General features: G+C 41.6%; 1 protein-coding gene across 1 annotated transcript in view; it reads right to left on the bottom strand.

Moving 5' to 3' along the window:
• ALK (ALK receptor tyrosine kinase) overlaps window positions 1–21,796 on the bottom strand; it is a 1,045,272-nt gene that overhangs the window by 57,253 nt on the left and 966,223 nt on the right. The window contains exon 13 of the mRNA XM_036748712.1: window positions 7,653–7,803. Coding sequence (XP_036604607.1) covers window positions 7,653–7,803 — 151 coding nt within the window. The remainder of the gene's footprint in view (window positions 1–7,652; window positions 7,804–21,796) is intronic.

The following is a 21,796-nucleotide window of genomic DNA, read 5'->3' on the forward strand; positions in this document are numbered from 1 at the left end:
TCCCAAAAACTGTCCTAGAGAGAAAAGAGTGTCAAGGAGAAGAGAGTAGTTGGCAGTATCACAGGCTGCAGAGAAGTCAAGGAGAATGAGGATTGAGAAAAAGACGTTGCGTTTGGCAATTAAGTGATTCGAGTTCAATGTTTATTCCACTAAACTGCCTTCTCTGGGTGGCTTCTTATTGGAGACGTTGTGGAAGCTGGACTTAGATGCCTTATCGGGTTCCTTCCAATTCAGAGATGCTAGGATTCCTGCTGGAATAATGCTCAATAAGCCTCCTCATGTAGCTGATTATAAAGCCCAGATCTGATCATATCAATCCCCTACCCCAGAAATTTTAGTAATTCCTATTGCTCTAGAATAAAAAGCAAACTCCTCTATCCGGAATTAAACCCTTCACAGTCCAGAAGGATTATCATCGTTTCTCTCCAGATAGTTCAAGCTAATGTTTCGTCCAAACTCTCCTACTTGACATGTACATTTTCCACCTCCTTGGCTTTGCATAGGCTGTTTCCCAAAGAGCATTCCTGGAATGCTCTCCTTCTTCCCTCCTCCTCATCAAATCTTTTGCCTCCTTTAAGGTCCAATTCCAATGCCTCCTACAGGAAGCCTTTTCTGTTTTCATTAGCTGTTTGTGCCTTTTCTCTTTCTCCCTTACCCCAGTGCTCCCCTCCCACACTAAAATGATTTTGGATTTACTCTGTAATGTTTTGTAATTCCTTATCAGTGTATATATCCTAGGGGTGGAAGGCAAGCCCCTTGAAGGGGGGACTCCTTTATTTTTACCTTTACATCACCAGAGCCTAGCACAGACCCTGGCACATGGTAAGTAGGTGCTCAAGAAATGCTTATTGAATGGACTTTGGCTGGTCCTCTCCATTCCCTTTTTGGACTTGTTAGTGGTATCCAGGACAATCACAGCTGTCTTTTCAGCCAGCGCCACTCAGCTCAGGCAGCTCCTCTCTCATCAAATTGACATCAGAATAAAATGCTTTTTTTCTGTTGTTTAATCGGAAAAAGCTAATAAAACATCAAATTTCTATCTAATGCTGCAGCTGCAATGTACCCAGTAAACGGCCAGCCATTCATCTTGAGCCGCTACTTCCGCCGGAGCACTTACAGAGGCGCCAGTACTCAGCACCAGAGGAATATCGAGATGAATGGCCGAGCCACAATTTGTTTTACAGTGTTTTCGATTTAATGATGAGAATAATTTGAGCTGTTTTAAAGAGGATGTAGCTTGGGTGAAAGGCTTTGAATTAACAATGTTGATATTTATTCTCTTTATTCATGTGAGCAAGGAAGGCCGGGGTGGGGTGATGGGGGGTGGAGAGAAGAAATGTGGAGCTCGGCCATAGATGGTGTCCTTTTGGTCCTCTAGGACCATGGTTAGCTCACTGTGGCTGGCCCCAAGAGAGGCTGGGCCTCTGGGTTGGAGTATCAGTTCTTGCATTCTTCAGATTCTTCATTTTCCACCCAGCTGCATTTCTATGGGACTTCTCCATCATGCCCCTCCATGCTACCTGCCCTAACTGCCTCCCGTTTTGAGCTTCCTTTGTTGTGTTGTTTTCTTTAATTAGAATGTAAGCTTTTTGAGGACCCAAAGTGCCTTGTGCCTTTCTTTGTATCCCCAGTGCTTAGCACAATTCCTGGTATATAATAGCCCCTTAACAAATATTTATTTATTGACAGACTATGGTCAAGTTGCTGAACCTCTCTGAGACTCAGTTTCCTCATCTGTAAAATGAAGATGAGAATAATAATTATACTGTCTACCTCATGGTATTAATGGGAAGAAAATGCCTGGTAAATCTTAGTGTTATACAAATGTGTGGTGGTGAAGCTTGGCTCCAAAAATGGAACTATGAAAAGCAACTCCCCTGCCTCTTTGCAAAGGCGGGGGGCCACGGGAGTGGAACGCTGCATATAATGTTGAATTTTTTTGATTTGTTGATTAGTTTTGCTAAATTGCTTTTTTAAACCCTCTTTTAAAATTCTTTGTTGTAAAGAATGGATCACCAGGAGGGGAGAGGTCAAGATATATTAGGATATGTAAGTGATACAGGCATGAAATATAGCAATAAAAATTATTTTAACAAAATGCTGGACAAATGTAACTTATGGCTGAGATTATTTTGATGGGGGTAATCAGGGGAGTCCCCTGATCTTCTGGAATGGGCAATACCCATGGACTTGGGTATGTACTCTGGACCCTCAATAAAGAATATGTTCTATGTATTAATGCAGCAACTACTTCTCACTTGTCCTTTTGATTGGAGGGCTCTGTTTAATCTGATTGGTTACCGAGTTGGAGGACCCTCCCTCCTTAGTAAACTATCAGAGCCAAATAAAAGCTCTCCATGTCCTTTCTTGGGACAGATCTTGTTTGGATCCTTCTGTTGGAAGTCCAAAGGGGCCCTGGACCATTAAATTATCTTATAAGATGTGGCTGAGGCATGCAGACAGGGGCAGTGCTTTCAGGGTTTAGACTCCAGAGATGACCTGGCATAACATAGGAATTCAGAGTGCCCCCTTCTGTCTCCTGAAAGTTTGTGACAAAAAGAGCGGTAGATGGGGAGTCAGAAGAGACCCAAGTTCTAATCTTAGGCTAGTCACCAGCTAGTTGGAAAAGCTTGGGTAAGTCACTGAAACCTGAAACACCTCAATTTCCTTTATCTATTAAATGAGGGTATTTGAAATGGAGGAGTATAGCTTCAAGGAATAAGGAGGTGCTGGTCCCCCTGTACTCTTCCCTGGTCAGGCCATTTATGGAGTATCATGCTTAGTACTAGGCATCTCTATTCAGACAGGGTAAACTGAAGAGATCTTAGGGAAGGGAATCCAGGATGGTGAAGGGCCTCAAGTCCGAGTCATATGAGGATTATCTGACAGAACTGGGGATGTTTAGCTTGGAAGAGAAGACTTAGGTGAGACATGGTGACTGTCTTCAAGTGGTTGAAAAGCTGTCATGAGGATTAGACTTGTTCTGTTAAACCCAAGTGGGAAAAACCAGGAACAGTGAGTGAAAGCTAGGTGGCACAGTGGATAGGGCACCAGGCCTTGAGTCAGGAAAACTCAATCCTGAGTTCAAATCTGACCTTAGCCCCTAACTGTGTGACTCTGGGCAAGTCACTTCACCCAGTTTGCCTCAGTTCCTCATCCACAAAATGAGCTGGAGGTGGAAATGGCAAACTACTCCAGTATTTTTGCTAAGAAAACCCCAAACAAGGTAATGAAGAGTCAGATACAATTAAATAACAAGAATATTAAAAAAACAAACCAGAAACCTCCTAACAATGAGAGCTGTTAGAAAGGGGAATGGGTTGCCTTGGGAAGAACTGACCCTCTCCTCATTGGAGATCTGCAAGAAGAGGCTAAACAACTGCTTGTCAGGGAGGCTATAGTTGCTAAAGTTCTGGAGTCAGAGGACATGGGTTCAAATCCTACCTCTGACCTTCATTCCTGGTGTGATTTTGGGCAAATTATTTAACCTCCCAGGGCCTGAGTTTCTTGCTCTATAAAATTAGAAGGCTGGATGAGAAGGCCTCTGAAGTCCCTTTCTGATCTATATCTATGTTTCTATGATTCCTCTGGGATGTGACTTGGCCCAGATGACTGCTGAGGTCCCTTCCACCTTCTATATTTTTCATGCTTTCCAGATATGAAGTCATGTGATCCTAAAACTGTCTTTTTGGTAGTTCTCAAAGATGGTCTGACCTCTGGTGGTCCCCCAAACCATTTTAGGGACTCAAAACTATTTGACTTAAAGTCAAAATTATCAGGAAGGACACAAGCATTTATTAAGTGCCCACTATGTGCTGAGCATTGTGATAAGCATTCTACAATCATCTCTTTTGATCCTCATGACAACCCTGGGGGGCAGGTGCTATAATGATTCCCATTTTACAGTTGAAGAACCTGAGGCAAACAGAGGTTAAGTGACTTATTTGGGGGTCACATAGCTAGTAAGTTTCTGCGGCCAGATTTGAACTCAGTTCTTCCTGACTCCCGTCCTGGTGCTCTATCCACTATGACATAATGAAACTAAGATGTTTTAATTTCTAATGCAATAGCTATTAATAGATATAACCCACATAAGTAAAAGCTCTTTGGAGTGGGTTTCAATAGCTTTCACTAGTGGAAATGGGCACCAAGACCAAAGAGTATGAGAACCATTGGTCTGTTTGAAAAGATTTTGTTTGATCATCCATATTGTTTCTTCATTTGTTCTGCAACCTTCCTGCTCTCCACTCTCTGCAGGGTGTCATATTCCATGAGTGTAAATTGGAGTTGGGTGGCACAAATCTCATGCGTACCATGAATGCCAGTGTGAGGGTTTTGGTGAAACTACTGCTCAAGCAGCACTGACAAATTCATAGAAAGCTACAGCCAGAAGAACCTTTAGAGATCAGGGAGTCCAATATCCCCTTTTTTTCAGAGGAAGAAACTGAGGCCAAGAGATGTGATAAAATGTTCTCATGTATACACAATTAAGTAGTAATGTAGATGGGACTACAACATCCTCATAATTCTTTCTTCCTATGATTCTGCTTCCAGGGAAGAGTTAGAAATTCAGTTCTCATTTCCCTAAGACTTACTCCTGATGTCTCTCCCTTAATGCACAAAGCTCTAGGAAAAAAAAAGTCATCATTAACATTAAACAGACTGGGGTGATAATAATGCAAATGTGTGAAGCATCTCCAGTTTCAATGAATTAATGTATTCCAGTGTGGAAATTATCTTCACCAACATAAATTGCAACCCATCTATGATTATAGATAAATCTTAAGGAGATTTCTCCAAGGCAATGAAATGTCAAGTTAATTGGGTCACTCAGCTAGAGTCAGAGGCAGGATTTGAACTCAAGAATCCTGATTCCAGATTCAATACTCTATCCACTGTGACAGTCTATCTTTCATTATCTTTTTTGGGGGGTGATCTTAGTCTGTTATTTCACTGGTGTGGGGAACTCTCTAGCACTGAAACAGGTCAGCAATGTGTCAGTAACATAGGGTCCTAGATAGTTCCCTTATGGGCACTGAGAGGTTAATTTACTTACCTATGAAAAACAAGTCTTGAACTCGGATCTTTCTGGTTCCAAGGCTAATCCTCTCTAGCAATGCTGCTTCTATTAAATTTTTGTCATACAGAGGTCTTTATGTTTTAATGTCTGGAGAATCTTACTAATTCATATATATGTATACACATACATACATATATTATATATACATATATATATTTGTCCATGAAGAAGTGGAAACTGACAAAGTATCTGGAGATTGGACCTTAGGTTCACAGGGGCATAGGTGGAGGGCTGGAAAGGAACTTTGAGGTCAGATAATCCAACCTTCTCGTTTTGCAGACAAGGAAACTCAGGTGACTTGGTCAAGGTCACACATGTAGCAAGAAGCAAGTCTAGTATTCAAACCCAGGTTGCTGAATCCAAATCAAAGGATCTTTCCTCTCCACTGTACTCTCATATAGCTCTTTTCCCATTGGGGCAAAAGGAGATGCATAGGAGGCCAATGCTTCTGTCCACATGCCATCACCTCATTTGGCTAGTCTGGTACAGGTGGATGCCCAGGACTGCCAGCAGAGAATTACCTCCTCTGGAATACAGCATGTTTCTAAATTGAGTCCAAAGTTTGAGAGCAAGTAGGTTGATTAATAACATGATAAAGTGCGGTGACCCAGAGGAACAAGTAGATTACAATTGAATTTTTAAAAAAGTAGTCATGTGAAAGACATAACTGATTACAATCCAATCAAGTAAAAGTCCCTTCCAGAAGTCAATGCAATCTCTCTGCTCAGATGAAAGAATTGCATTAGCACTCGATAAATTCTCGCTAAGATTACAGCAGCCTGTAATTTAATGACTTCATATATTATATCAAGCTGGAATGTCCTGATTATAGTTGCTAAATAAAAGTTAGAGTTGGGGCATTTCTCATTCTAAAGGTTGTTCATATTAACCTTTCTCCTGTTTCCTCTGGCTTAACCCCATGATTATTTCTGCCATTTGGGGCTCCCATCCTTGATCCTGGGCATTTAGACCTCCTCTGCTCCCTTGCCCAGCTTGAGATGTCTTGCCTCTGGGCTCCTAGACACTTGACCTTCAGGATCTTGTCCATCAGAACCACAAGGAATGTCTTGTTTGCAATGCTGATTCCTTCCCACTCCAGAAAGAGGCTGTCTGTGGGGCATTATGACTTTCAAGGAGGGGCTCATCCATGAAGGTGTGCTGGATGTGGCCCAACCATGTCCCAGGAGTCCTGCCGCACAGATTTCTATGTCCTTATCATGGTAGAATTCTATCAGTGGTGGCTCCCCTGTTCCCCATTCAGTTTTTTAAAAACAAGTTTTACTGATATCTTTTATTTTTATGTCACAGTCATTTTGGGAAATACCTTCTCTATCTCATCCCCTGCCCGAAATAGAACTGTTATTTGTAACAAAAAAATGAATTAAGCATAAAAATCCAATGCAGTGACCACGTCTAACAACATCTACAACATTCTTCCCTAGAAATCCTCTACCTTCAGAGAAAAGGAGAGATACATTTCCCTGGAACCGTCACTAGCTTTTTTAGTTACTCAGAATTTGGCTTCCCTTTAGTAATCTTTTTGATTTACATTAGTATAATAATTGTGTTTAGTGTTGCTTTGGTTCTGTTTGTGCTACTCTGTATCCATTCATATGAGTCTTATGATTCTCTGAATTCTTCGTAACTGTAATTTCTTGCTGCACAATGATGTTTCATTAATTCACATACTAGTTTGTTTAGCTATTCCCCCATTCAATGAGTAACTGCTTTGTTTCTAGTTCTCAGCCATCTCTAAAAGTGGAACTATGAACATTTTGGGAAACATGGAATCACTGTTTCTGTCTTTGACCTCCTTTTTCCTCTTCATTTTTAACAGCCTCTAATCATTCTCAGCTTGATAGTGATTTTCTTAAAAGACATGTACACAAGAAACACAGAGCTAAGATGCTGCTGAGTTTACATGACTTCAATCCAATAATTTTTCACTGTCTTGTTTTCCTCCCTATAATTTTTGTCTGCTTCTGGCATTCTAGATTCACTGTTGTTTGCTTCTTCAAAGAGTAACATTCCAGGGGTCAGGAACCCCAAATGATGAGATGTCTCTAGGGCTACAGGTCATGAGGATATGACTTGTGAAGGATGGGAAGAAATAAGGATGAGAAAACAGCAAATGAAGTATAATAAAACGTAAAACAAAAGCACAAAACAAGCCTTAAATAGTAGTAACTTAATGTGTGGAGAGTGTCTGGGTCTATATTTTGGATAAAGGCATTAATTTCCCGGCAGGGAAAACAATTAGCAAATGGATGATCTGGGCCCTTGCTTTCAGTTCTGTTATGAAATAGAATTAATTGGTTAGTTTAGGCTGTGCCTTGATTGTAGGTTCATGAAAGTATTGACTGAGTCTAGATCCCTGTTGTGTGAAATTCAAACATATTATGTGATTTCAAACCCAATATTTTCTCATGCACGTTAATGAAGGACGGCCACCCTAAATTTAAACGAACAGTGGGCTTTCTACTTGTGTCAACTTAGAATTCCAGAGAGATTGTAAATTGTCCATTCTACAGAGAACTTTAATAGATATTGAAGCATAACCATGAGCACTTACACTGGGACAGGCATCTCCCCCTTGCTGTCCCACCAAGATGTATAAAAAGTCATCCTTCTCCAGGTCAAAGACTCCCAGAACTGATACACCATGGGACCTCATCATTGTGTTCTTCCCTCCTTTACCTCCAGCTGCTCCATAGCCCGAGATGCTACAGGAAGAAAAAAGTCATTTTAGTGACAATTCCTAACATCTGTATTGCACTTGGCTGCAAATAGTAAATCTATACACATCATACTCATTCAACGTGATTCTCACTATAACCCTGTGCTGTAGGCACAGATGAAGAATTCAAGGCTCAGAGAAATTAAGTGAATTGCCTGAGATCATAAAGCTAGTAAGTGGTCAGTGTGTGTTTGGACAGTGTCTGCATGTATAAGTGAAGGCTGAAGACAGCAGTGTCCTGGGAGGGAAGACAATTAGTGAATTCACGAAGTAGGCCTTTGTCTTCTGACTCCCAGTCCATTGTTCTTTGCTCTGTACCACCTTGCTTGCCCAAACACCAAAATGGAGATGGAGGACAGGGTGGAAGAGAAGCTTTGAAAAAGATTCTTATGACTGAGAAGGAGACTGTGGCCCTGCCAGATCACTGATTTATAGCCTTGCCTCTGTGATGTCCCGCTCTGGGCCCTATTCCCCTTCCTGAAATGTGAGGGTGCCACGTGCTGAATGGATTGAGTAATTGATATTTGTAAAGTGTTTTGAAGCTACATCATTTAGTCAGATAGCAAGGAACTGCAAATGGGGGAAGGAGATTTACAGCCATGTTTATGAGCAAAGACTTTTTAAATCAATTGTCCTAGAAGCCTTTCCTTTTAGAAATATGTATGTGGAAAACAACAACAAGGAGGAATTCTAATAGAAACGGTCTGGTGGGAAAATGACATTACTTCAGTTGCCTCCCAGGTCATAAAGATGAAGTTAAGCAAGAAGAAAAAATAGAACTTAATTTCTGCACTATATAAAAAGAGTGGCCAGACATTAGAACTGTTAGTATCTATGCTACAAATTTTCCCCGATAGACTAGCTGTCAGTGAGAAGTGATTGCATTACATTTTCAAACCCCAGTGTATTGGGATCCAAAGTACTTTTTGAAGAGCATCTGGGAGGAAGTAGCAGGAGACAGTTTTGCATACGCATGCGTGCACAGTGGTTTCCACACACATGCTTGGGCTCATAGGATCACAGAGTGGAAAGGATGTCAGGGGCCGTCTTGGTAAATTCTTTCATTCTACAGATGAGCAAACTGAGGTCAATGGAGATTTAGTGAATTGCTCAAGGTTACTTAGGTAGTAAATCTGAAGCCAGATGCTTCAATTCTAGAGCTAATGATCTTATACACTTACGATTAAGCAATGTTTAATATTGCAAACTCATCAGAGACATCAGGATCAAATGGGCAAGTTGGACCGCGTAAAGCATATGTCTGACTATGTTACTCCCCTAGTCGATAAACTCCAGTGACTTCCTACAACCTCCAGAAACAAATACAAAATCTTCTTTTAGGCCCTTTATAGCCTGGCCCCTTCCTACCTTTCTAGTATTCTTACATTTCATTCTCTTCCACACACTCTATGACCAATAGACACCAGTTTTCTTGCTGTTGCTCACACAAAACAATTCTCCTGACTCCATGAATTTTTTTGGCTCTCTCCCATGCCTGCGATGCTCTCCTTCCTCATCCTTGCCTCCTGGGGTCCCTAGTTTCCTTCAGCTAAAATCCCACCTTTCCTGGTCCTCCTTAATGCTAGTGCCTTCCCTGTGGGATTATCCCTAATTTATCTTTTATATATATCTTTTTTTCCTTCTTTTATTTTATTTAATATATTTAGTTTTCAGTATTGATTTTCACAAGAGTTTGAATTACAAATTTTCTCCCCATTTCTACCCTCCCCCCCACTCCAAGATGGCGTATATTCTGGTTGCCCTGTTCCCCAGTCACCCCTCCCTTCTGTCACCCCACTCCCCTCCCATCCCCTTTTCCCTTTCTTTCTTGTGAGGCAAGATAAATTTCTACGCCCCATTGCCTGTGTATCTTATTTTCTAGTTTAATTCAAAAACTTTTTTTTTTGAACATCTGTTTTTAAAACTTTGAGTTCCAAATTCTCTCTCCTCTTCCCTTCCCACCTACCCTCCCTAAGAAGTCAAGCCATTCAACATAGGCCACATGCGTATCATTATGTATAACCCTTCCACAATACTCATGTTGTGAAAGACTCACTATATTTTGCCCCTTCCTAACCTATCCCCCTTTATTGAATTTTCTCCCTTGACCCTGTCCCCTTTCAAAAGTGTTTGTTTTTGATTACCTCCACCCCCATCTTCCCTCCCTTCTATCATCCCTCCCTTTTTTTAATCTTCTTCTTCCTCCTTTTATCCTGTGGGGTAAGTTACCCAATTGAGTATGTATGGTATTCCCTCCTCAGGTCGAATCTGATGAGAGCAAGATTCACTCGTTCCCCCTCACCTGACTTCTCTTCCCTTCCTACAGAACTGTTTTTTCTTGCCACTTTTATGCTAGATAATTTACCCCATTCTATCTCTCCCTATCTCCCTCTTTCAATATATTCCTCTCTCATCCCTTAATTTGATTTTATTTCTTTTAGATATCTTCCCTTCATCTTCAACTCACCCTGTGTCTGCTCTCTCTCTCTCTCTCTCTCTCTCTCTCTATATATATATATATATATTTATTTATATACACACACATACATATATACATACATACACACTCACATATACATATATATATATAGGCATAAACATATATACATATGCATATTCCCTTCAGCTACTCTAATACTGAGGTCTCATGAATCATACACATCATCTTTCCATGTAGGAATGTAAACAAAACAGTTCAACTTTAGTAAGTCCCTTGCAATTTCTTTTTTTGGTTCTTTTTCTTGATTACCTTTTCATGCTTCTCTTGATTCTTGTGTTTGAAAGTCAACTTTTCTATTCAGCTCTGGTCTTTTCACTGAGAAAGCTTGAAAGTCCTCTATTTTATTGAAAATCCACATTTTGCCTTGGAGCATTATACTCAGTTTTGCTGGGTAGCTGATTCTTGGTTTTAATCCTAGCTTCATTGACCTCTGGAATATCATATTTCAAGCCCTTCGATCTCTTAATGTAGAAGCTGCTAGATCTTGGGTTATTCTGATTGTGTTTCCACAATACTCAAATTGTTTCTTTCTGGCCGCTTGCAGTATTTTCTCCTTGATCTGGGAACTCTGGAATTTGGCGACAATATTCCTAGGAGATTTCTTTTTGGGATCTGTTTGAGGAGGCAATTGGTGGATTCTTTCAATTTCCATTTTGCCCTGTGGCTCTAGAATATCAGGGCAGTTCTCCTTGATAATTTCTTGAAAGATGATATCTAGGCTCTTTTTTCGATCGTGGCTTTCAGGTAGTCCAATAATTTTTAAATTATCTTTCCTGGATCTATTTTCTAGGTCAGTGGTTTTTCCAATGAGATATTTTACATTGTCTTCCATTTTTTCATTCCTTTGGTTCTGTTTATAATATCTTGATTTCTCATCAAGTCACTAGCTTCCACTTGCTCCAACCTAATTTTTAAGGTAGTATTTTCTTCAGTGGTCCGTTGGACCTCCTTTACCATTTGGGTAATTCTGCCTTTCAAGGCATTCTTCTCCTCATTGGCTTTTTGGAGCTCTTTTGCCATTTGAGTTAGTCTATTTTTTAAGGTGTTGTTTTCTTCAGTGTACTTTTCAGTATTTTTTTGGGTCTCCTTTAGCAAGTCATTGACTTGTTTTTCATGGTTTTCTCACATCCTTCTCATTTCTCTTCCCAATTTTTCCTCTACTTCTCTAACTTGCTTTTCCAAATCCTTTCTGAGCTCTTCCATGGCCTGGGACCAGTTCATGTTTTTCTTGGAGGCTTTTGGTGTAGGCTCTTTGACTTGTTGACTTCTTCTGGCTGTATGTTTTGGTCTTCTTTGTCACCAAAGAAAGAATCCAAAGTCTGAGACTGAATCTGGGTGCGTTTTCGCTGCCTGGCCATATTCCCAACCAACTAACTTGACCCTTGAGTTTTTCAGCGGGGTATCACTGCTTGTAGACTAAAGAGTTCTATGTTCCACGTTTGGGGGGGATGCGCCAGCTCTGCCACACCAGCACTCCTCCTTCCCCAAGAACCCCCAACCCGGACTGGGCTTAGATCTTCAGCAGGCTGTGCACTCCTGCTCTGATCCGCCACTTAATTCCTCCCACCAGGTGGGCCTGGGGCTGGAAGCAACTGCAGCTGTAGTTTGGTAGCTGCCCCACCTCCGCTGCCCCAGGGGCAGTGGCCGAACCTCAAACTCCTTCCACTCCTGCAGCTTTTCCCACTAACCTTCTCTGTTGTCTTTGGTGTTTGTGGGTTGAGAAGTCTGGTAACTGCTGCAGCTCACTGATTCAGGGCACTAGGGCACACTCTGCCGGGCTCCTGGTCTGGTTGGTTCGCGCTGCCCACGCTGGGCTCTGCTCTGCTCCACTCTGCTCCCAGCTCCGTGTAGGATAGACCTCACCCAGAGACCATCCAGGCTGTCCTGGGCTGGAGCCCTGCTTCCCTCTGCTATTTTGTGGGTTCTGCAGTTCTAGAATTGGTTCAGAGCCATTTTTTATAGGTTTTTGGAGGGACTCGGCAGGGAGCTCATGCTAGTCCCTGCTTTTCAGCCGCCATCTTGGCTCCACCCCTCTCTTATCTCTCTTTTATATATATCTTGGATGTACATAGTAATTTACCTATCTTCTCCCCTATTACATCATGAGTTCCATGAGGGCAGAGACTGTTTTAGCATTTGTTTTTATCTCCAGTGCTTAGCACAGTGCCTGGCACACAGCAGGCATTTAATAAATGCTTGTTGACTTGACTTGATTGTCAGGCAAGGATTTAAAATATTTTCCCAGTGACAAATGCTAGATGGATGGTTCTTTCTTAATGTTACAGAAAGAGATCTGGGGAACCATAGTGGACCACATCCTGGGTCTATCATCATCTTTTAAACAACAACCAAACACTTATGATTACCTACCAGCCCCAGGTGCTGAGGATACAGGAACTCTAAAAAGTGTCCTTCCCCTCACTTAGCTGAGCTGTATACATAAGTAGGACAATCCTGAAGTATCAGATGAATGGTACAGATAGGAAAGACAATAAGAGTTCAGTGAAGAAGAGGTCACCTACCATGGAATGGGAGTCAGAGGACCTGAGCTTTGCTTTGCTTCTTGCTCGTTGTGTGATCTTGGGTAAGTCATATGAGATTATTGGATGATAGGTTCATAGACTTGGAGTTGTAAGGGACCTCAGAGGCCATCTAGCCCAACTTCATTCATTATAAAAGGCAAGGACATTGAAGCGAGAGAGGTTAAAAGATCTGTACAACATCATACAGATAGTAAGCATCACAAGTAGGGTTTGGACCCAATTCCTCCGCCTGGACAGCTAGTAGTCTTTCTAGCATACCACCCCATGGTTAATATCTATGGATCCCAGCTTCTTTGGCTGTCAAAAGAATGAGTTGAACTATGTTGGTTGAACTATGTGGTAGTGCACGCCTGTAATCCCAGGTGCTAGGGAGGCTGATGATGATATTCAGTGGGCTATGCAATGGGGTATCTGCCCTAAGTTCAGCAACAGTATGGTGGGCCTTTAGGAGCAGGGGCCACCAGGTTGTCTAAAGAGGGGATGAACTGACCAAGGTTGGAAATGAAATAGGTCAAAGCTTGTATGAGTAGACCCTACACTTCTAACCTGGTAAGATAGGGAGATGGAGAGACCTAATTTTTAAAAGAAAAAAAAAGAGTTCTAGGTCATTGCTAAAGTACCTTTAACCTCTAAGTCTATAAAATAACTGATTTATATAAATTGTTAAGGTTTGCAAAAACACTTATGATACTATAATCCTAGGGCAGTTGGGGGAGACTTCATGAGGGGCTTGAAGGAAGACAAAAGGAAAGGAGCCGGGAAAGCATTCCATGTGGAGGGTGTGAGCCAAGGGGTAGAAGGGAGAAGGCTTGGGGCATGTTGAACAGAGGATCTATGGAGGGGAATGGGACAAGATAATTTTGAAGAGGTCCATTTGGGGGCTGCTAAATTTCAAATATGGCACTGGGATGTAGACTTTGGATTGCAGCACGTACAAACTGCAAAACAATTCTACCTCCCAATAGAGATCAGAGTCCTTCACAGAATACTGACTCTAGTTTTTAGAGAGAAGGAAAACTTGGAGAAATACCAGAAAATTACTGGTACAATTAAAAGGTTGGAGGAAAGAATATATAAAGAAAGGTTAAAGGAGCCCAGATCATTTAGCCTGGAGAGGAGAACACTGGGAAAGGCGTCCTGATTATGGTTTCCAAGTGCAATATAGATAAAATACAGTGATAATACAGAACATGGTGGCCAGCTGTGCTCCACATCCATTGAGACCTCCCATGCAGCTGCTCCATATTTTTGGTGCCATGTAGATCTGCGTGAAAAATTCATTTCGGCCCCAAAGATACAGTTTGCTTGTAAGTGCTCCTGTCATGTAGATAAAGTCACAGTCCTGTTGGGCGTACACTTGTCTATGTGGTGACTTGGAAACAGCATTCCTTCCCTCCTCCCCCTCCTTTTGAATAATATTTGCATAGATTTGCATGCATTAAGAATCACTCTGAACTCTCTCATAGATATAAATTGAGCCAAAAATTGTTGTATTTTACAAGTTGCTCATGCCTAAATGTTTTCCCTTTCTGAGTCTCTATTTTTCCTCACCTCTGACTGCCAAGCCCTGGCCTAACCCTCAGTTCTAAGTGCTTTGTTGATGAGGTCTTTGGCCAGGAATTCAACTATTCAGCTAGCATAATCCATTCAGCCACAGCTATGACTTTTTTTTTAACTTGGGACAAATTCAGTTGAGGTAGAGGTACTGTGGGTTATGATCCCAGGAATTCTTACTTAGATCCATCATTTGGGCATGGGGATGCCTGGTACCTGAGCTAGCCTTTTCCCAGTATGGTGCAGAGGAGTATAACACTTTCCCCAGAGGGGAAAGTGCCCTGAAGTGCCCTCCCAGTCAGATCAGAACTTGTTGGGAGGCCCCTGAGTACCTCCTTTCCTGAAAATTCCTTTGATTAGGGGAATTGGAGGAACCCCAGAGGGATGAAGTCACCCCCTCCCCTCATGTCAGTGCTCTAAGTCCCAGTTCCATCACCCCAGTTATTCCTCTGAGTGTACTATAGGGATACTAATAGTAGGAGTATTAGAAATCAAGACTGATTTACTCATGTGGAAGTCACTGTCAAATATTCCTAACATGAAAATCTTGCATAAGAACAAGGTTGGTCTCACGAATAGTGAATATGTGGGAACTCAGAGAATCACAGATTTGGAGCTGGGAGGAACTTTGAAGACCCTCTGGCCCAACCCTCTCATTTTACAGATTTCAAGCTTCCAGAGAAGTGAAGTGAATTTCCCAGTCACAAGGGTAAAAATAAATGATAGAGTCAAAACTTGAACCCAGAGCCTTTGGCTCCAAATCTAGCCCTCTTATTACATCTTGTGGTAAGCATCTGTTGGTGTCTCCTTGTCCCCCTTGCTGTTTTGTCCCCTCCCATCCATTGATCCAATGATGCCCAAACTTCTAAAATTATACATTCATTTCTTTGGCTTAAAGCTGGTATAACCAAATTATCAAGGACACGGAGGTGAGTAGCATGTAAAGAGTCAACTCCTGTCCATGTTTCTTTACTCCAGCCATGCGGGCCTCCTTTCTGTTCCTTACACCTGAAGCTCTATCTCCCACTTATGGGCTTTTGCACTGACTATCCCCATGCCTTTTTTCCTGATCTCTCCTCTTCCGTCTGCCTAGGATCCTTAGCTTCCTTCAAGATACAACCGAAAGCTACCATCTGCAGGAGGAAAAGAAATAAGCACTTATTAAGTGACTACTATGTGTCAGGCACTGTGCTAAGGGCTTTACAAATATTAACTGGTTTGATCCTCATGACAGCCCTGAGAAGGACACACAAAGCGGGGGCTGAGTGTAGGAAAGGAAGTCCAAGGTCACTGATCCCCAGCCATAGGAGAAGATGGCAGGACAAAGCAGGAACACTTGGATCCTTTGTTCCGGAAGCTTTGAATTTGATAAATAGAGATACCCGATGGCCACATCTGAGTAATCACTATAAACTGCGTGCCTGAGGCTTCTCCTCAATCACTTATAAACAATTTATTGACCAAAACCAAAGCATGTCATTCATGTAGGGAATGTCGTGTAGGGATTCCAATTTACTAGAGATTATAAGATATTTTGCCTGACAAGCCATTGCTGGGTTTTTTGTTGGTTTTTGGATGCATCTTTGTCTTTATTATTGACTATAGGCTATTATTCCCTGATTCAGTTGGTGTCTTATTCTTTTTTCTTTATTTTTTAAAGTAAAAGATGAGTGGCAATTCAAGGAATGCCTGCTGAATGCCAAAACTTCTCATATTCCTGCAGGGGGGAAGCTGGAACTGCCTACATCCCCACTGAAACTCTTGGGAGCAGTTGGTGGTAGGGTGGGAGGAGGGAAGAAATTGTTTCTTTCTTTCCCTTGTATGACCTGACATGTGGTAGATGCTTAATAAATTCAGGTTGATTGATTGATTCCCTAACAGTCTTAAAGTTTTATAAATCACTTGGAAATTCTTGATGTCTGGGACATGGTTAAGTAGAAAGGACATTGGAATTAGCTTCAGTAATTCTGGGTTTAAATTGTGGTTTCAACACTCTCTAGCTGTGTGACCCTGGAGAACTCCTTTATCATCTTCAAACTTCATTCTCCATCTTTGGGAGGGAAGGGAATAAGCATTTGTTAAGCACCTACTATGTGTCAGGTATTGTGCTAAGCATTTTACAAATATTATCTCATTTGATATTCTCCACTTTACCACAGAGAAAAAGGAGGCAGAGCGAGGTTAAGTAACTCTCCCTGGGTCACACAGCTAGAAAGTGTCTGGAGCTGGATTTGAACTCAGGTCTTTCTGACTCCAGGCTGAATACTCTACCCACTGCACCACCTAGCTGCCTCAATGGACAAAGTCTCTCTTGCTATTCTTATGTATAAGATGGAAACATATGGGATAAAAGACAGTACAGGTAGGTGGATTTTGAACTGTTTGATTGGTAGACCCAAAGAGTAGTCTTTAATGATATGCTCCTTCAAACCATTAGCAAGCAAGAAGTAAGTGCCTACTAAGTGTAAGGCTCTAGGGAAGGCCCTGGGTTGTGGGGGGGAGGGGCAAAGACAAAGATGAAACAACCTCTAGAAGTTTATAGGATGTCAACTTGAAAAGGATGAGTATGGGGGACTGCCTTGCTTTGCTTTGTAACTCCATCACTTGGCACAGTGTTTTGCACATGGTAAGTGCTTAACTGATGCTTTTTTTTTCATTCATACATTCATTCATTTGTAGTCATTAGTGGTTTGGTATGAACTTGAAAAATCTTTATCAAAGGACCCTAAGGATCTGCTATTTGTTCTGTGCTATTTAATATTTTATCAATGACTTGGATGGGCTTATCAAGTCTGCGGATGACAGGGAGGGGGAGAGAGAGCTAACGTGTAGGATGATGATAGCATTAGGACAAAAAAGATCTTGACAGGCTAGAATGCTGGGCCAAAACTAACAACATGAAATGAAGTAGGGATCAGTCAATTGATCAAGAAACCTTTTTTACTATGTGCCAGGCTCTGTGCTGGAAAATAAAGAACGTAAAGGCAAAAACATAGCTGCTCTTGTCCTCAAGAGCTTATATTCTATTAGGAGAAACAATCTAAAGTTATCCCTTCCCCATCATGACTTTCCCCATCGTGGTTTCGATGTATTGCAGGCCAGCATAAGAAATTAAATGGGAATTTTTGGGGGAGTTTTGTGAAAGCCGCAGATATGTGAAGGCCAGCAGATGACACAGAAAAAGTTTGTAAACTCAGACGTTTATAAAATATGTGTATAGTATTATATGATATCAATATATTTTATCTTTTAATACTGTAATAATTCAGACTTCTTCTCTGGTACAAAGGGAAGGCCAAAAAATTTTATGTGCATTTTCCAGATCACGGGGCCACTGTGCTGTGATATGGAAGGGATAATTGTATAGACTTATAAGCAGATTTAAACATATCTTTTATATATAATTTTATATTTTAAAATATATAATTATATCATATAATATAATAGAAATTGAAAGAATCCATCGATCGCCTCAAAATTTGACTTTTGAACACAAGAATCAAGAGAAGCATGAAAAGGTAATCAAGAAAAAGTACAAGAAAAAGAAATTGCAAGGGACTTACTAAAGTTGAACTGTTTTGTTTACATTCGAAAGATGATGTGTATGATTCATGAGACCTCAGTATTAGGGTAGCTGAAGGGAACATGCATATACATATATATATATATATATATATATATATATATGTTTATGTGTATATATATAAGTGAATGTGTATGTATGTATATATGTCTGTGTGTGTGTGTGTATATATATATATACATATATATATATATATATATATACATATAAAGAGAGAGAGAGAGCGGACACAGGGTGAGTTGAAGATGAAGGGAAGATATCTAAAAGAAATAAAATCAAATTAAGGGATGAGAGAGGAATATATTGAGAGAGGGAGATAGGGAGAGATAGAATGGGGTGGATTATCTCGAATAAAGGTGGCAAGAGGAAGCAGTTTTGTGGGAGGAGGGGAGAGGGCAGGTGAGGGGGGAATGAGTGAATCTTGCTCTCATCAAATTTGGCCTGAGGAGGGAATACTATACATACTCAATTGGGTATCTTACCCCACAGGAAAGAAGAGGGAAGAAGAAAAACAAAAGGGGGGGATGATGGAGGGGAGGGCAGATGGGGGTGGAGGTAATCAAAAACAAACACTTTGGAAAGGGGACAGGGTCAAGGGAGAAAATTCAATAAAGGGGGATGGGTTGGGAAGGAGCAAAATGTAGTTAGTCTTTCACAACATGAGTATTGTGGAAGGGTTATACATAATGATACACATGTGGCCTATGTTGAATTGCTTGACTTCTTAGGGAACTTGGGTGGGAAGGGAAGAGGGGAGAGAATTTGGAACTCAAAGTTTTAAAAACAGATGTTCAAAACCAAAAAAAAAAGTTTTTGCATGCAACTAGAAAATAAGATACACAGGCAATGGGGCGTAGAAATTTATCTTGCCCTACAAGAAAGGAAGGGAAAAGGGGATGGGAGGGGAGTGGGGTGACAGAAGGGAGGGCTGACTGAGGAACAGGGCAACCAGAATATATGCCATCTTGGAGTGGGGGGGAGGGTAGAAATGGGGAGAAAATTTGTAATTCAAACTCTTGTGAAAATCAATGCTGAAAACTAAATATGTTAAATAAATAAATTTAAAATAAAAAATAAATAAATAAAAGGGATACGCTAAAAGAAAAAAAAAAGAAGAGTCAGACACAACTGAAATAGTTGACCAACAGCAACTTCTGCAGAAGGTAGACCTAGGAGAGTTAATTCTGAAAATGGGCTGTTTTGGTTAGCTAGTCATCAAACGTGCCAGGTGCTACGCTAAACACTGGGCATATAAAGAAAGGCCAAAGGCAATCCCCTCTCTTGAGAAGCTTACGGTCTAGTGGGGGGGACAACATGCAAACAACGATGCATAAACAAGACTGATACAGGATAAGCTGGAGATGATCAATAGCAGGAAGGCACTTGGGAGGGGGGAATATTGTCCTTCAAGGAAAGGGCCCTTCAAACAAAAGCAGGGTGACTACATGTGGGGTATGTTGTTGCTGTTGAGTTATTTTTAAGGAATGGACTGAAGTGTCTGACCTCTGAGAACCCTGCCGGCTCCGGGATTCCACCATCTATAAAACAACATTATGTTAGCACTAGCTACCTCACAGGGCTGCTGTAAGGAAAAGCTCCACAGACATTCAATGTGAGTGTTGATATAGGAAGTGGCAGAGAGAACCAGGGGCAGTGGGTGACGGGCAGTGCAGGGGGGACCTCTGTTTGAATTCCCAGTAGTACCTCCATTCCCCTTTCAGGGACACTCTTGGGGAAACAGAATCCTTGTTCTCCTACTGCTTTCTGAATGCTCCCCTTGTGGTCAATATGGAAGAGGAATAAGGCACCCGGTAGAAATAACTTCTAACTAGAGTGCCCAATGAGTGAACGCCAAACTGAAAGAAAGGTTTGCATTTGGATGTAGTCCCCCCCACCCCGGGAAAGTGGTGGATCAGTATGGTCATGGGGGTGTCTAGGAGCCCAGGTAGTACGGGCTGGAGAGTACTCATTGCTTGGGTTTATTATTAATATATTAAATCCATCTCCCTACAGATTAGAGGACAGGTTAGCCACTGAGGGTTTTGGGAGATGGCGAGCTATTTGGCTCCTTCCCATTTATGACCCAACAGGAGAACAAGATGAGTGGTTTTCTTTCCTTTGTGGTTCTGGAGGCTGTACCATGGCCTCCCCTCTCCGATAGAGCTGGAATGGGAAAACAGGCTGGATGATGATTGCTTGATAAAGGCTCATTAACTGACTGATGGCTATCTAAAGTGCTTTGAGCACAGTAGAACACTCATACAAGTTCCTTAAGAGCGTGAACTGCTTCATTTTTGTCTTAGTACCCCCAGTGGACAGCGCAAAGTCTGGCACTTAGCAGGAATTTAATAAATCTTTTTGTTTGATTGACCAAATACAGGGCTCATGCTCCCCTTACAGCTTGTAGATAGCCCTTTCTTTTGACATTTTCTCCAATGGTCATTTCTGTCTTAGCATCCTTGGTACCTAAGATCATAGATTCAGAATTAGAAGGGAGCTAGGTGGTACAGTGGATAGAGCCCTGGACCTGAAGTCGGGAAGATCTGAGTTCAAATCTAGCCTTAGACCCTTGACAGCTGTGTGACCCTGGGCAAGTCCCTTAACCTCTTTCTGCCTTAGTTTCCTCATCTGTAAAATGGGGATCACAATAGCTCCTACTTCCCGCGGTTATTGTGAGGCTCAAATGAAATAATAGAAACAGAATTAGGGTTTGCAAAGCTGAAAATGCTGCATAAATCCTATCTATTAAAGAACAAGTTCAACCCCTTCCTTTTACAGATTGGGAACTATGGCTAAAAGAGGAAGTATCGGAGGCAGCATTTGAACTCAGGTCTTCCTGATTCCAAGACTAGAATTTTATCTACTTCATCACATAGCAGGTGCTTATAATTGTGCACTGTATGGAACCATATGGAATTCTCTTTCTAAGAGAGAATGCACAAAAGGTGGCCCATCAATGTTACTGTAGGAATTTGTTGTCCTCTCCCAGCTTTCTCCAGGCTCACAGGACTTCTTAGAGGAGGTCCTGAACACATAGTGCGTGTGCTGAGAGCAATTTATTCTCTTTCTTTCCTCTTTCTCCTCCTGATCCCAGCTCCCTTGTGCTTTCTTATCTGGGAAGGAGGGAGGGTTGGGAGGGCAAGCACAGGAGAGGTCCTTGGTAGCCAAGGGCCAGGCCAGTGCAAACACTATCTTTGGAACATGATTCCCAAGAGCCAGTCTGGTGTCATTGAGTTGCTAACTTAATTGCAACCAAACTTCATTATGGCACTTCCATATAGAATGCCTTCCTAAAAGCCCTCACTCCAGCAAGAGCAGCCCTATAAATGCACTTATCCTTTGGTCCCAAGAGTGGGGGCAATTCTGCCATGAAAACATTTAATGGAGAAAAAAGAAAACAAACAAAACTACTCCCCTCATCCTTTCCTTCCCAGAGGATTTAAATATTGGAGGAGGGGAGGGGAATGGAATTATACTCAGCCCTGTGCTATATTGCTGTAGGAGGGGCAGGGGGTTGCAAGGAACAAATAGAATCATAGATTTAACATACAGTCTACCCCTGCTCATTTTACAGATAAGGAAACTGAGATACAGGGAGGCTAAATAATTTAGGATCAAAGATCTAGAAAAAAGGGGACCTCAGAGGCCATCCAGTCCAACCCCCTTATTTTACAGATGAGGAAACGGTGGCTCCTGGAAGTTAGATGATTTTTGCCTAAGGTTACCCAAGTGGTAAGCATCAGTGGTAGGATTTGAACCTAGGCTCTGATTCAAGACCTAGTGCTCTTTCCACTTCTCC

This window comes from Trichosurus vulpecula, chromosome 3 (genome assembly GCF_011100635.1).
Source record: "Trichosurus vulpecula isolate mTriVul1 chromosome 3, mTriVul1.pri, whole genome shotgun sequence".
Taxonomy (NCBI): Eukaryota; Metazoa; Chordata; class Mammalia; order Diprotodontia; family Phalangeridae; genus Trichosurus; species Trichosurus vulpecula.